This window comes from Muntiacus reevesi, chromosome X, assembly GCF_963930625.1.
Source record: "Muntiacus reevesi chromosome X, mMunRee1.1, whole genome shotgun sequence".
Taxonomy (NCBI): domain Eukaryota; kingdom Metazoa; phylum Chordata; class Mammalia; order Artiodactyla; family Cervidae; genus Muntiacus; species Muntiacus reevesi.
The window spans coordinates 51673432-51688124 of record NC_089271.1 but is presented as its reverse complement, the minus strand read 5'-3'; the positions used below and the strand labels follow the sequence as shown (position 1 = coordinate 51688124).

General features: G+C 39.4%; 1 protein-coding gene across 1 annotated transcript; it reads left to right on the top strand.

The window, feature by feature from the left end:
• Window positions 1-1361: 1361 nt before the first annotated feature.
• On the top strand, window positions 1362-9271 carry ZNF630 (zinc finger protein 630). The gene is given in 11 exon segments (XM_065916729.1): window positions 1362-1391; window positions 6899-6973; window positions 6976-7042; window positions 7286-7352; window positions 7354-7379; window positions 7561-7785; window positions 7788-7953; window positions 7955-8064; window positions 8067-8544; window positions 8546-8936; window positions 8939-9271. Coding segments are annotated over 11 exon segments (1968 nt in total).
• The last annotated feature ends 5422 nt before the right edge of the window (window positions 9272-14693 follow it).

The following is a 14693-nucleotide window of genomic DNA, read 5'->3' as shown; positions in this document are numbered from 1 at the left end:
AATTGGAAGTGGTCAAACAGGAAATGGTAAGAGTGAACATTGACATTTTAGGAATTAATGAACTAAAATGGACTGGAATGGGCGAATTTAGTTCAGATGACCATACTATCTACTACCATCGGCAAGAATTCCTTAGAAGAAATGGAAAAAAGTGAAAGTGAAGTCGCTTAGCCATGTCCGACTCTTTGCGACCCCATGGACTGTAGCCTCCTCCATCCATGGGATTTTCCAGGCAACAATACTGGAGTAGATTGCCATTTCCTTCTCCAGGAGATCTTCCTGACCCAGGGATTGAACCCAGGTCTCCCACATTGTAGGCAGACACTTTACTGTCTGAGCTACCAGGGAAGAAGAAATGGAGTAACCCTCATAGTCAACAAAAGAGTCTGAAATGCAGTACTTGGGTGCAATCTCAAAAATGACAGAATGATCTCTGTTAGTTTTCAAGGCAAACCATTCAATATCACATTAATCGAAGTCTATGCTCCAACAACTAATGCTGAAGAAGCTGAAGTTGAATGGTTCTATGAAGACCTAACAAGACCTTCTAGAACTAACACCAAAAAAGATGGCTTTTCATCATAGGGGACTTGAATGAAAAAGTAGGAAGTCAAGAGATACCTAGAGTAACAGGCAAACTTGGTCTTGGAGTACAAAATGAAGCAGGGGAAAATCTAACAGAGTTTTGCCAAGAGAATGCACTGGTTATAGCAAACACCCTTTTTCAACAACACAAGAGAAGACTCTACACATGGACATCACCAGATGGCCAATACCAAAATCAGACTGATTTTTTTTAAGATGGAGAAGCTCTATACAGTCCGCAATAATAAGACTAGGAGATGACTCAGATTGTGAACTCCTTATTTCGAAATTCTTTGATATATAATAGTAAGAATTATAATAAGAATATTCACAGCTACTGTGTGCCAGGCACCATTATAATAAATGCTAATGGAATTAACTCATCTAATATACCCAGAAATGTTTTTCTAGGTACTAATATTGTCCCCATTTTTCAGATGAATAGACTGAGGCACAGCTAGTACATGCTTTAGACAGAGCTCTAAAGCAGTGAAGTCATAAATAAGGGAACAACCTTATAAAAATTTCTTTGTATATTTGTATAGGCCAAATTCTTAGACATGAGTATTCTAGGTTAGAGAGAAAGCATATTTAAAATGTAAAGAGTATTTCTTGCAGAAGCGTGGCCATGAGGAGCTACCCCTCGCCCAAGGTCAGGGCTTGCTACTGAGAGCACCAGGCTGTGACGGCGCAGGAGCAGCCAAGAGGAGCTACCCCATGTCCGAGGTTAGGGGCGGCAGCTGGGAAGAGCTACCCCATGCCCCAGATCAGGGGCGATGGCTGAGAGGAGCAACCCCACGTCCAAGGTAAGGAAGAGCGGCTGCACTTTGCTGGAGCAGCCATAAAGAGATACCCCACGTCCAAGGTAAGAGAAATCCAAGGAAGACGGTAGGTGTTGCGAGAGGGTATCAGAGGGCAGACACACTGAAACCATAATCACAGAAAACTAGCCAATCTGATCACAGGACCACAGTCTTATCTAACTCAATGAAACTAAGCCATGCCATGTGGAGCCACCCAAGACGGACGGGTCATGGGGGAGAGATCTGACAGAATGTGGTCCACTGGAGAAGGGAATGGCAAACCACTTCACTATTCTTGTCTTGAGAACCCCATGAACAGTAAGAAAAGGCAAAATTATAGGATACTGAAAGAGGAACTCCTCAGGTTGGTAGGTTCCCAATATGCTACTGGAGATCAGTGGAGAAATAACTCCAGAAAGAATGAAGGGATGGAGCCAAAGCAAAAATAATACCCAGTTGTGGATGTGACTGGTGATAGAAGCAAGGTCCAATGCTGTAAAGAGCAATATTGCATAGGAACCTGGAATGTTAGGTCCATGAATCAAGGCATATTGGAAGTGGTCAAACAGGAGATGGCACGAATGAATGTCAACATTCTAGGAATCAGTGAACTAAAATGGACTGGAATGAGTGAATTTAACTCAGATGACCATTATATCTACTACTGTGGGCAGGAATCCCTTAGAAGAAATGGAGTAGCCATCACGGTCAACAAGAGTCTGAAATGCAGTCCTTGGATGCAATCTCAAAAACGACAGAATGATCTCTGTTCATTTCCAAGGCAAACCGTTCAATATCACGGTCATCCAAGCCTATGCCCCAACCAGTAATGCTGAAGAAGCTGAAGTTGAACGGTTCTATGATGACTTATAAGACCTTTTAGAACTAACACCCAAAAAAGATGTCCTTTTCATTATAGGGGACTGGAATGCAAAAGTAGGAAGTGAAGAAACACCTGGAGTAACAGGTAAATTTGGCCTTGGAGTACAGAATGAAGCAGGGCAAAGGCTAATAGAGTTTTGCCAAGAGAATGCACTAGGCATAGCAAACACCCTCTTCCAACAGTGCAAGAGAAGACTCTACACATGGACATCACCAGATGGTCAACACTGAAATCAGATTGATTATATTCTTTGCGGCCAAAGATGGAGAAGCTCTATACAGTCAGCAAAACAAGACCGGGAGCTGACTGTGGCTCAGATAATGAACTCCTTATTGCCAAATTCAGACTTAAACTGAAGAAAGTAGGGAAAACCACTAGACCATTCAAGTATGACCTAAATCAAATCCCTTATGACTATACAGTGGAAGTGAGAAATAGATTTAAGGGACTAGATCTGACAGACAGAGTGCCTGATGAACTATGGATGGAGGTTTGTGACATTGTACAAGAGACAGGGATCAAGACCATTCCCATGGAAAAGAAATGCAAAAAGGCAAAATGGTTGTGTGAGGAGGCCTTACAAATAGCTGTGAAAAGAAGAGAAGCAAAAAGCAAAGGAGAAAAGGAAAGATATTCCCATTTGAATGCAGAGTTCCAAAGAATAGCAAGGAGAAATAAGAAAGCCTTCCTCAGCGATCAATGCAAAGAAATAGAGGAAAACAACAGAATGGGAAAGACTAGAGATCTCTTCAAGAAAATTAGAGATACCAAGGGAACATTTCATGCAAAGATGGGTTCGATAAAGGATAGAAATGGTATGGACCTACCAGAATCAGAAGATATTAAGAAGAGGCGGCAAGAATACACAGAAGAACTGTACAAAAAAGATCTTCATGGCCCAGAGAATCACGATGGTGTGATCACTCACCCAGAGCCAGACATCCTGGAATGTGAAGTCAAGTAGGCCTTAGGAAGCATCACTATGAACAAAGCTAGTGGAAGTGATGGAATTCCAGTTGAGCTATTTCAAATCCTGAAAGATGATGCTGTGAAAGTGCTGCACTCAATATGCCAGCAAATTTGGGAAACTCAGCAGTGGCCACGGGACTGGAAAAGGTCAGTTTTCATTCCAATCCCAAAGAAAGGCAATGCCAAAGAATGCTCAAACTACCACATGATTGCACTCATCTCACACACTAGTAAAGTAATGCTCAAAATTCTCCATGCCAGGTTTCAGCGATACATGAACTGAGAACTTCCAGATGTTCAAACTGGTTTTAGAAAAGGCAGAGGAATCAGAGATCAAATTGCCAACATCCACTGGATCATTGAAAAAGCAAGAGAGTTCCAGAAAAACATCTATTTCTTCATTTTATTGACTATGCCAAAGCCTTTGACTGTGTGGATCACAATAAACTGTGGGAAATTCTGAAAGAGATGGGAACACCAGACCACCTGACCTGCCTCTTGAGAAACCTGTATGCAGGTCAGGGAGCACCAGTTAGAACTGGGCATGGAACCACAGACTGGTTCCAAATAGGAAAAGGAGTATGTCAAGGCTGTATATTGTCAACCTGCTTATTTAACTTATATGCAGAGTATATCATGAGAAATGCTGGGCTGGATGAAGCACAAGCTGGAATCAAGATTGCTGGGAGAAATATCAATAACCTCAGATATGCAGATGACACCACCCTTATGGCTGAAAGTAAAGAGGAACTAAAAAGCCTCTTGATGAAAGTGAAAGAGGAGAGTGAAAAAGTTGGCTTAAAGCTCAACATTCAGAAAACTAAGATCATGGCATCTAGTCCCATCACTTCATGGGAAATAGATGGGGAAACAGTGGAGACAGTGTCAGACTTTATTTTTTCAGGTTCCAAAATCACTGCATATGGAGACTGCAGCCATGAAATTAAAAGACGCTTACTCCTTGGAAGGAAAGTTATGACCAACCTAGATAGCATATTAAAAAGCAGAGACATTAAGAAAAATAAATAAAAAGCAGAGACATTACTTTGCCACAAAGGTCCGTTTGGTCAAGGCTATGGTTTTTCCAGTGGTCATGTATGAATGTGAGAGTTGGACTGTGAAGAAAGTTGAGTGCCAAAAAATTGATGCTTTTGAACTGTGGTGTTGGAGAAGACTCTTTTTTTTTTTTTTTTTTTTGAGAAAGACAATGAATTATTTATTACAAAACATTATGATAAGAACTGTGAGTAAACAGAAAATGAGGAGAAGAGGTAATCTAGAGAAGTTGGGTTTAACCTAAAGGATCCATGCACAGAAGTTAGAAGTCTGTGGTCTTGAAGGGAAAATCTCTTGAGAGTCCCTTGGACTGCAAGGAGATCCAACCAGTCCATCATAAAGGAGATTCGTCCTGGGTGTTCATTGGAAGGACTGATGCTGAAGCTGAAACTCCAATACTTTGGCCACCTCATGCGAAGAGTTGACTCATTGGAAAAGACCCTGATGCTGGGAGGGCTTGTGGGCAGGAGGAGAAGGGGACGACAGAAGATGAGATGGCTGGATGGCATCACTAACTCGATGGACATGAGTTTGAGTAAACTCCGGGAGTTGGTGATGGACAGGGAGGCCTGGTGTGCTCTTTGCTGGGTCACAAAGAGTCCGACACGACTGAGTGACTGAACTGAACTGAAAGAGTATTTCTTAAATTCTATTTTGATATTGTATATTCAGCTTCTACATGTAGCTACAAGTCATTTACAAGGAGGACCACTTCCCAATATTTTCTCCACTACCAGATAGCACCAGTGTTTTTCATGCTTGTTGTTTTTATGGTTGAACATTATATCTTCTTTTCAACTGCTTTTCTTTAATGATTAAATGAGCATCAGCATCTTTTCACATATGTATTCGCCATTTTGTGTTTCTCTGAAAATCTTCCATTTCCTTCTTTGTCTTTTGCTTATTGCTTTCTAACAGCTTTTTGTGTATGAGTAATATGAATTTGAAGTACACACTAAAACTTTTTTCTGGCTAGGTGGGGATTTATCCTCAACCTTTTTGTTGGTTCCCACTAGAATGCAAGATCTTCGAGGGAAGGTATTTTAACCAGGTTTCTTTCCTATTGTATCCCCAGTCCTTAGACATTGCCTGGTATTCAACAGGTGGTCAGTAACTGCTTGTTGAGTGGATGAATTCATTTTTCACTTCACAATATATTTTAGAGATTGTTGCATGTGAATCTATGTAGAGCTTCCTTACTGCTTTTTATGACTCCATATGGCATTTCCTCATGGGGATTGAAGCATAATTGATTCATCCAATCCCCCATGAGGTTGTTTACATACTTTTGCTACTATAAACAGTGCTATAGTGAAATATCTTCATATGTGCTATTTAGCTCACGTATATGAGTATTTATATAGAATAATTTCTAGAAATGGAATTGCTAGTCAGAGGATATGTACATGTAGAATTATGATGAATATTGCCAAATTAATTGCCCTTAAAATATATTGTACTAGCATATACCCACAATTTGAGTGTGCTTGACATTTTCACCAACTCAGTGACTTATCAAATTTCAATCTTCAATAAAATATAAAGGAAATGTGATGTTTTATTTTAATTTCCTTTTTTTCATGCAAATAATGCTGAGCATCATTTTACATGCTTAAAATCCATTTGTATTCTCTTTTCTGTGAATTGATAGTCATGTCCTTTGACTAGTTTTTTTTAAGTTAAGTTGTTGGTCTTTTTATTTTTGCTTTGTAGGAGCTCTCTTTTGCTCAATTGAGGACATTAACTTTTTGTCCATCCTGTGTGTTGTGCCTATAATCTTCTCTCCAGTTCATTGCTTGTTCTTTGAGCTATGATATATTTTGCCATGCAGTATAGAAAGTAGTCAAATTTACCAGTTTTCCTTTGTGGCACCTGTGTTTTGTAGCATGCTCTGTTAGAAGAGTCTTCTCCACTCTAAAATTATTTTTTTTAAAGCAAATCCATCTTTCCTGTCTTTATTTTATGGCGTCTCTTTTTCTTTGTTTAAATTTTTGTTAGATCTAATTTTTTTATGTGTACAGAATGAAACAGAGAATTCAACTTTACATTTCTTTCTGATAACTACCCAGTTTTGAGTAATGTATCTTTTCTATACTTATTTGAAGTGCCACCTTTATTATGTATTAAATTTTCCACTTTTATTTGCATCTATTTTTAGGCTCTCTTGGAGAAGGAAATGGCAACCCACTCCAGTATTCTTGCCTAGAGAATCCTGTGGACAGAGGAGCGCGATGGGCTGCTGTCCATAGGGTCGCACAGAGTCGGACACAACTGAAGCGACTTAGCATGCATGCATGCGTTGGAGAAGGAAATGGCAACCCACTCCAGTATTCTTGCCTGGAGAATCCCAGGGACAGAGGAGCCTGGTGGGCTGCCATCTATGGGATCGCACAGAGTCAGACACGACTGAAGCGATTTAGTGGCAGCAGCAGCAGCAGCTTAGGCTCTCTACTCTGTCCTACTAACTATTCTTGCTAATGGCAGAGTTTCATTCTTTTTCTCATTAAATGTGCTACACAAAGTACAAAGTAGGCATCCTACAGGTATTGCTGTGGTAAAAATGATCAGAACGAGCAGACTGTACAGGAATATGCTGTTACAGGAACCAGCGACATTTGAGGATGTGGCTGTGGACTTCACCCAGGAGGAGTGGCAGCAGCTCCCTGGCAACACCCAGGAGGAGTAGGTCAGAAGACCCTACGCAGGGATGTAATGCTGGAGATCTACAGCCACCTGGTATCTGTGGGTAAGGGAAAACTCTCTGTATAACAAAGAATCAAATCCTCTTCATCTTTCAGAAGTGTTCAGACCTTTATGATTTTTTACAAACAGGATGTTTTAGCATTTCAGTTTTTTATGTTTATATTTTTGCTATATCTGGAATTGATTTTTGTGAGTTAAAGATCCATCTTTGCTGGGAGTTCCCTTTTTTCTCCTCATGAGTTTCTGAGCTGCCAAGACCAAGGCAATTGTAATTTTTCCTTAACAGGGTGTTCAGATTTAAAAGTAGACATAATCTCCAAGTTGGAACATGGAAAGGACCCATGCATTATAGAGTGAGTTGTCAAGGTGAACCTATTCAGGTAAGTGAGAATTGGGGAAATGGCTTATAGAACATTTTCTTCTTCCCTGACATGAGTGGCTTCCTTTCTTCCTTAAAATTTGTCAGTTCTCTTTTTTAATATCCATCAGCCTCCTTAGAACATCTGTTCATTCCTGTTTTCTTTTTGGTGTCTATTTTATTTTACCTTTGTCTTCTTTCAGGTAGAGAGAAGAGCTCTGATTCTTGTCAGCAGATCATTTCTGGGGAACTTTCAGTTCAAATGAAGATACTGGAAAGAGCCCCAAAGGATAATTCATTGTACTCTGTCTTTAAAGTCTGGTATATTGATGGTCAGCTAGATAGATAACAAGGAAACCAAGGCAGGGTTTTGAGGCAGATCACAGTCTTCACCCATGAAACAATGACCAAGAAGAGAGGCCCTAAATATTTGGAAAAATATTCAGTGGATGCATAGACTTTGATCCTTCAAGTAAAACACTCCATCACTTTGATTCATGTGAAAAGAGCTTGAAATCTAGTTTAGACTCACTAACTTGTAATAGGAGCTATATAAGAAAGAACCCCATTGAGAAATTTGGATGTGGGAAACCACCGCTATAGTTCTTCCTGTTCTGTGCCTGAGAAAATTCACATTGGAATGAAATCCCATGCACAAAGTTAACGTGAAAAAGTTATAAATCATAAGCAAGCCCATATTCAGTATAAGTTCAAGTTGGGGAGAAACACAATGTTTGTAGTGTGTGTGGGAAGGGCTTTATTAAGAAGTCACAGCTTGTTATACATCAAAGAGTTCATACTGCAGAGAAACTGTATGTATGTGGAGATTGTGGAAAAGCCTTCAGTGAGAAATCACACCTCATTGTGCATCAGAGGATTCACACTGGGGAGAAATCCTATGAATGTACTGAGTGTGGGAGGGCCTTCTCCCAGAAGTCACTCTTCATTGTTCATCAGAGAGTCCACACTGGAGAGAAACCTTATGAATGTTTGGAGTGTCAAAAGGCCTTCTCCCAGAAGACACATCTCATTATACATCAGTGAGTTCATACCAGAGAGAAGCCCTTTGGATTCAGTGAGTGTGGTAAAGCCTTCTGTGAGAAATCTCACCTTTTTATACACTAGATAACTCATACTGAGGAGAAACCCTATGAAAGTACTAAATGTGGGAAGACCTTCCCTCGGAAAACAGCTTGTCATCCATCAGAGAATGCATACTGGAGAGAAACCCTGTAAGTGCAGTGAATATGGGAAAACTTTTGGCCAGCAGTCCCACCTAATAGGACACTGAAGAATTCATACAGGAGAGAAACCTTATATATGTACTGACTGTGGGAAGGCTTTTTCCCAGAAGTCACACCTCTCTTGACACCAAAGGCTTCATACTGGAGAGAAACCTTATGCATGTACAGAATGTGGAAAAGCCTTCTCTCAGAAGTCACCTCTTATTATATGCCAGAGAATTCATACAGGAGAGAAACTGTATGAGTGTAGTGAATGTGGCAAAACGTTTTCCCAGAAAGCACCCCTCATTATTCATAAGAGAATTCACACAGGGGAAAAGGCCTATGAGTGTACTGAGAGTGTGCAAGGATCTTTTCCCTGAAGTCACATCTTATTTTGCATCAGAGAGCTCATACTGGAGAGAAGCCATATGAATCTAATGAATGTGGAAAGGCCTTCTGTGAGAAGTCTCCACGAGTTGTACATCAGAGAATCCATACTAGGGAGAAACCTTCCAAATCTGCTGAGTATGTGATAACTTTTTCCCAGAAATCACAGATGATCACATACCAGAGAATGCACACCGGGGAGAGACACTCCAAATGCAGTGACTATGGGAAGGTCTTCTGCCAGCAGATATACCTCACTGGACATCAGAATCCATGTAAGATAGAAACCTTATATGTATAGTGATTGTAGGAAGATTTTTTCCCCAGAGGTCAGACCTCATTGTGCAAGGGAAAACTCACACTGAACAGAAATCCTATGGGTATGTTGGATATAAAAAGGTGTGGCACGGCCTTAACTGTAGAATAGACCTAAATATTCCTAAGTATATCTGATTATCCCTCCACAGAATGATCTGTCCAGGCCCTCAGAGTGTTTTCAATACAGTAAATAGAGAATGGATTTGTTTACTCTCAAATATCTCAGCCTCCTTAACAGAATAAACATGTCATGAACAATTAACATTGCTTTGATGTTATTCAATGTTGAAAAGTTTTGTAGAACTCTCCTATGAATATATTTTAGCATGATGCATTATTTGAAGGATATCTTTGTCATCTTTTCTGTTTAGATTATATATGTATTTATATTATATTGATATATATTAACATATATGTGTAGTCCTTGCCATTTTCATAAAAATAATCCATTTACTCAAAGTTCTTAATATATTTGTGAAATTTTGAGTAGTCTCCTATGATTCACTTAATTTTCTCTCTTACATGTGGCTATTTCTCTAGTGTCATTTCTCATAGAATGTATCTGTGGTTTCTTTTAGGTAAACTAATGCTGATGCTTTATTAGTTTTTTGCCCCTTACCCAAGACTAGTTCTTGCTTTTATATAATTTTCCCATTTTCTGATTCATTCATTTGTACTTTTGTTTCATTAAAGTCCTTCCAACTGCTTTTATATTTCTTCTAACTTCTTTAGTTGACTGTGTAAATAATTAATCTGACCATTCCTGGTTTATTTATAGATGTATTTTGGGTTATATATTAATCTGAGAACAAATTTAGTCATTTGTGGTCCAATCTGAGAATATTCTGTTTTTTGGTAGGTAAACTCTACTGTTTAGCCCAACTTCGTTTGTAGGTTTGACAGATTTATTCCCAGGTGTCCCAGCATATTTCCTGTTGTGCATCCTATTTCCATTGCTTTTATATCTTTTAATCTTTCATTATGGGGCCCTGAACTTTCTTCGTACTACTTCAGATGTGTTACTTGTGTTCCAGAGCATAAGCAAAGGGAAAGATGCTTCCAAAGGATTTTCAGGAAGCTAGCATAATCCTGATATCCATCGGTTGAGTTCAATTCAGTTCAGTCGCTCAGTCATGTCTGACTGTGATTCCATGAAATGCAAGTACACCAGGCTTCCCTGTCCATCACCAACATCCAAAGCCTGCTGAAACTCATGTCCATCAAGTCGGTGATGCCATCCAACCATCTCATCCTTCATCGTCCCCTTCTATTCCTGCCTTCAGTCTTGCCAGCATTAGGGTCTTTTCAAATGAGTCAGTTTTTCACATCAATTATGTGGCCAAAGTATTGGAGTTTCAGCTTCAGCATCAGTCCTTCCGATGAATATTCAGGACTGATTTCCTTTAGGATTGACTGGTTTGTTCTTCTCGCTGTCCAAGGGACTATAAAGAGTCTTCTCCAACACCACAGTTCAAAAGCATCAATTCTTTGGTGCTCAGCTTTCTTTATAGTCCAACTCTCACATTCATACGTGACTACTGGAAAAACCATAGCTTTGACTAGATGGACCATTGTTGACAAAGTAATGTCTCTATTTTCTAATATGCTGTCTAGGTTGGTCATAGCTTTTCTTCCAAGGAACAAGTGTCTTGTAATTTCATGGGTGCAGTCACCATCTGCAGTGATTTTGGAGCCCCCCAAAATAAAGTATGTCACTGTCTCCATTGTTTCCCCACCTATTTGCCATGAAGTGATGGGACCAGATGCCATGATCTTAGTTTTCTGAATGTTGAGTTTGAAGCCACTTTTTTCACTCTCCTCTTTCACTTTCATCAAGAGGCTCTTTAGTTCCTCTTTGCTTTCTGCCATAAGGGTGGTGTCATCTGCATACCTGAGGTTATTGGTTTTTCTCCCAGCAATCTTGATTCCAGCTTGTGCTTCATCCAGCCTGGCATTTTGCATGATGTACTCTGCATATAAGTTAAATAAGCAGGGTGACAATATACAACCTTGACGTACTCCTTTCCCAGTTTGGAACCAGTCTATTGTTCCATGTCAAGTTCTAACTGTTGCTTCCTGACCTGCAAACAGATTTCTCAGGAGGCAGGTAAGCTGGTCTGGCATTCTTATCTCTTTCAGAATTTCCCACAGTTTGTTGTGATCCACACAGTTAAAGTCTTAAGTGTAGTCAATAAAGCAGAAATAAATGTTTTTCTGGAACTTTCTTGCTTTTTTGATGATCCAATGGATATTGGCAATTTGATCTCTGGTTCCTCTGCCTTTTCTAAAACCAGCTTGAACATCTGGAAGTTCACAGTTCACATACTGTTAAAGCCTGGCTTGGACAATTTTGAGTATTACTTTGTTAGTGTGTGAGATGAGCGCAGTTGTGCAGCAGTTTAAACATTCTTTGGTATTGCCTTTATTTGGGATTGGAATGAAAATTGACCTTTTCAAGTCCCATGGCCACTGCTGAGTTTTCCAAATTTGCTTGCATATTGACTGCAGCACTTTCACAGCATTATCTTTTAGAATTTGAAATAGCTCAACTGGACCATTGCTTCCACTAGCTTTGTTCATAGTGATGCTTCCTAAGGCCCACTTGACTTCACATTCCAGTATGTCTGGCTCTGGGTGAGTGATCACACCATCGTGGTTATGTGAGTCACGGAGATCTTTTTTGTATAGTTCTTCTGTGTATTCTTGCCACCTCTTCTTAATATCTTCTGCTTCTGTTAGGTCCATACCGTTTCTGTCCTTTATTGTGCCCATCATTGCATGAAATGTTCCCTTGGCATCTTTAATTTTCTTGAAAAAATCTCTAGTCTTTCCCATTTTATTGTTTTCATCTATTTCTTTGCATTGATCAGTGAGGAAGGCTTTCTTATCTCTCTTTGCTATTCTTTGTAACTCTTCATTCACATGGGTATATCTTTCCTTTTCTCCTTTGCCTTTAGCTTCTCTTCTTTCCTCAGCTATTTGTAATGCCTCCTCAGACTACCATTTTGCCTTTTTGCATTTCTTTTTCTTGGGGATGGTCTTGGTCACTGCCTCCTGTACAATGTCATGAACCTCCGTCCATAGTTCTTCAGGCACCCTATCAGATCTAATCCCTTGAGTCTGTTTGTCACTTCCACTGTATAGTCATAGGGATTTGATTTAGGGATTTTTGACTACTGATATCCATAAGGGATTTTTACTACTGATATCCATAGTCTTGATAATCCATAATACTTGGGAGATGGGATTTGAGGCTGAAGAGAAACATGATGGTAGGCCTGTGGCTATAAATGTTCTGAGAACTTTTTAAAAAACCTTTCCACTTAATGCTAAGATTTTAGATAATTTCCCTTACAGTCTTTTGGACAGAAGTGGTTTTATTTCTATCTCATTCTTTCAGTGAGTGAAGACTTTGTTCCCGGATTTATGTCAGCAATCTTTACTCACCTTGAGTAGGATATGTTCTTAAAATCACAATGTGAGTAACCTACATTCAGCAGATGCATTTGAAGTGAAGAGTAGGCAGTAGTGGAATGTCTGTGTTTGCTGAGGTTGCTGTGGCCAAGCTTCTGGGGTCTGGCTTCCTGTGGAGTAAGTTACTTGCAGCAAGCTACAACAAGAATGGGGAATTTCCTAAGAATGTCCCAGATTGTGGATAGACATTTCTTTATGTTCAACAAATCTTACTGAGCATGTACTCTATTGCAGGCACTAATTTGAGGATTATTCCACGAACAAAGCAAACAGAAATATTTCTGCCATCATGGAGAGATTGCTAATAAAAAAGCATATATTATACATGAATATAATACTGTTATATAGTATACAAATAAAAATTCAATGTAATATATGTAACCTTTTTATTATCCATCTCTCCATGAAGGCAGGGACATTTTTGTCTGCTTTGTCAGGCTACTTTCATCCACAGCACTTAAGCACTTATCAGTGGAGGATAGGAGATAGATGATAGATAGATGGGATATGATATATGTATAAATATATAAAATGCTATATATATAACATAGATATATAACTATAGTTATATAGATAGCTTCTCTATTGATAAATGATTAAGTGCTGTGGATAAGAGTAAAGCAAGACATATATACAGCACTATATATAAAAAATATAACCAATAAGAACTGATTATATAGCACAAGCACACTATATTCAATATCTTATGTTAATAATAGCCTATAATGGAAAAAAATGTAAAAAACAGAATATATATTCTAATATATATTTACATTGTAAATCAACTATGTTTCAATACAAAATTTTTAAAAAGAAAGTAAAGCAAGATAAGGAAACAAGGAGTGGCCTATAGGATATGAGGTGGGCAGGGAAGGCCTCAATGACAGCATGCCATTTGAGCAGAGATATGAAGAAAATGTTGGCTTCCTGGGTGGCTCAGTGTAAATAATCTGCCTACCAATACAGAAGATGCAAGAGAGCACGTTCCACCCCTGGGTCAGGAAGATCCCCTGGAGAAGGAAATGGAAACCTGCTCCAGTATTCTTGCCTGGAAAACCCCATGGACAAAGGGGCCTGGCAAGCCACAGTCAATGGAGTTGCAAAGAATCATACATGACTTAATGACTAAACAACAACAATGACAATGAAGAAAATGAGGGCATGAAGGAGAGTGTGCCAGGCAGAGGAAGCAGGAAGTGTAAAGGCCCTGACGCAGAGGCATACCTGAAATCACATCTCCAATGTATTTCAAAAATGCTTTAAGAATTTACCTTAAATGGTCTTAGATTGTTGTGACCCCATGTGCCTGAAAGAAGTGAATATAAATCCACTCTGGTGTAAGCCAGCCACCTTTCAACCCACAGGTAAAATTCCAAGGTTTAAGAGCCAACAGTGGAAAAAAGTTATAAAGTACACAAGCAAACAAGACAATATTAGTAAGATCCATAAGCAATAACAAACAGAATCAAACACGAACCTTCAGATATTATGGAACTTCCCTGGTGCTTCCCTCATGCTTCCAATGCAGAGGGCACAGATTTGATCCCTGGTTGGGGAATTAAGATCTCACATGCTGCCTGGGGCAGCCAAAAAAGAAATGATTAGACATAGACTATAAAATAAGTATATATTTAAATTAACAAAAGAAGGCATATTAGTTTGTTATGGCTGCCATAAGAAAGTACCATGTGCTTAAACAAAAGAAATTTATTGTCTCATAGTGCTGGAGGCTAGAAGTCTAAAATCAAGGTGTTGATAAGGTTGGTTCCTTCTGAGGAACTGTAGGGCTTTGCTGGTAGCTCAGACGGTAAAGAATCTGCCTGCAATGTCAAGACTCAGGTTCAACCCCTGGCTCAGGAAGATCCCCTGGAGAAAGGAATGGCTACCCACTCCAGTATTCTTGCTTGGAGAATCCCATGGCCAGAGAAGCC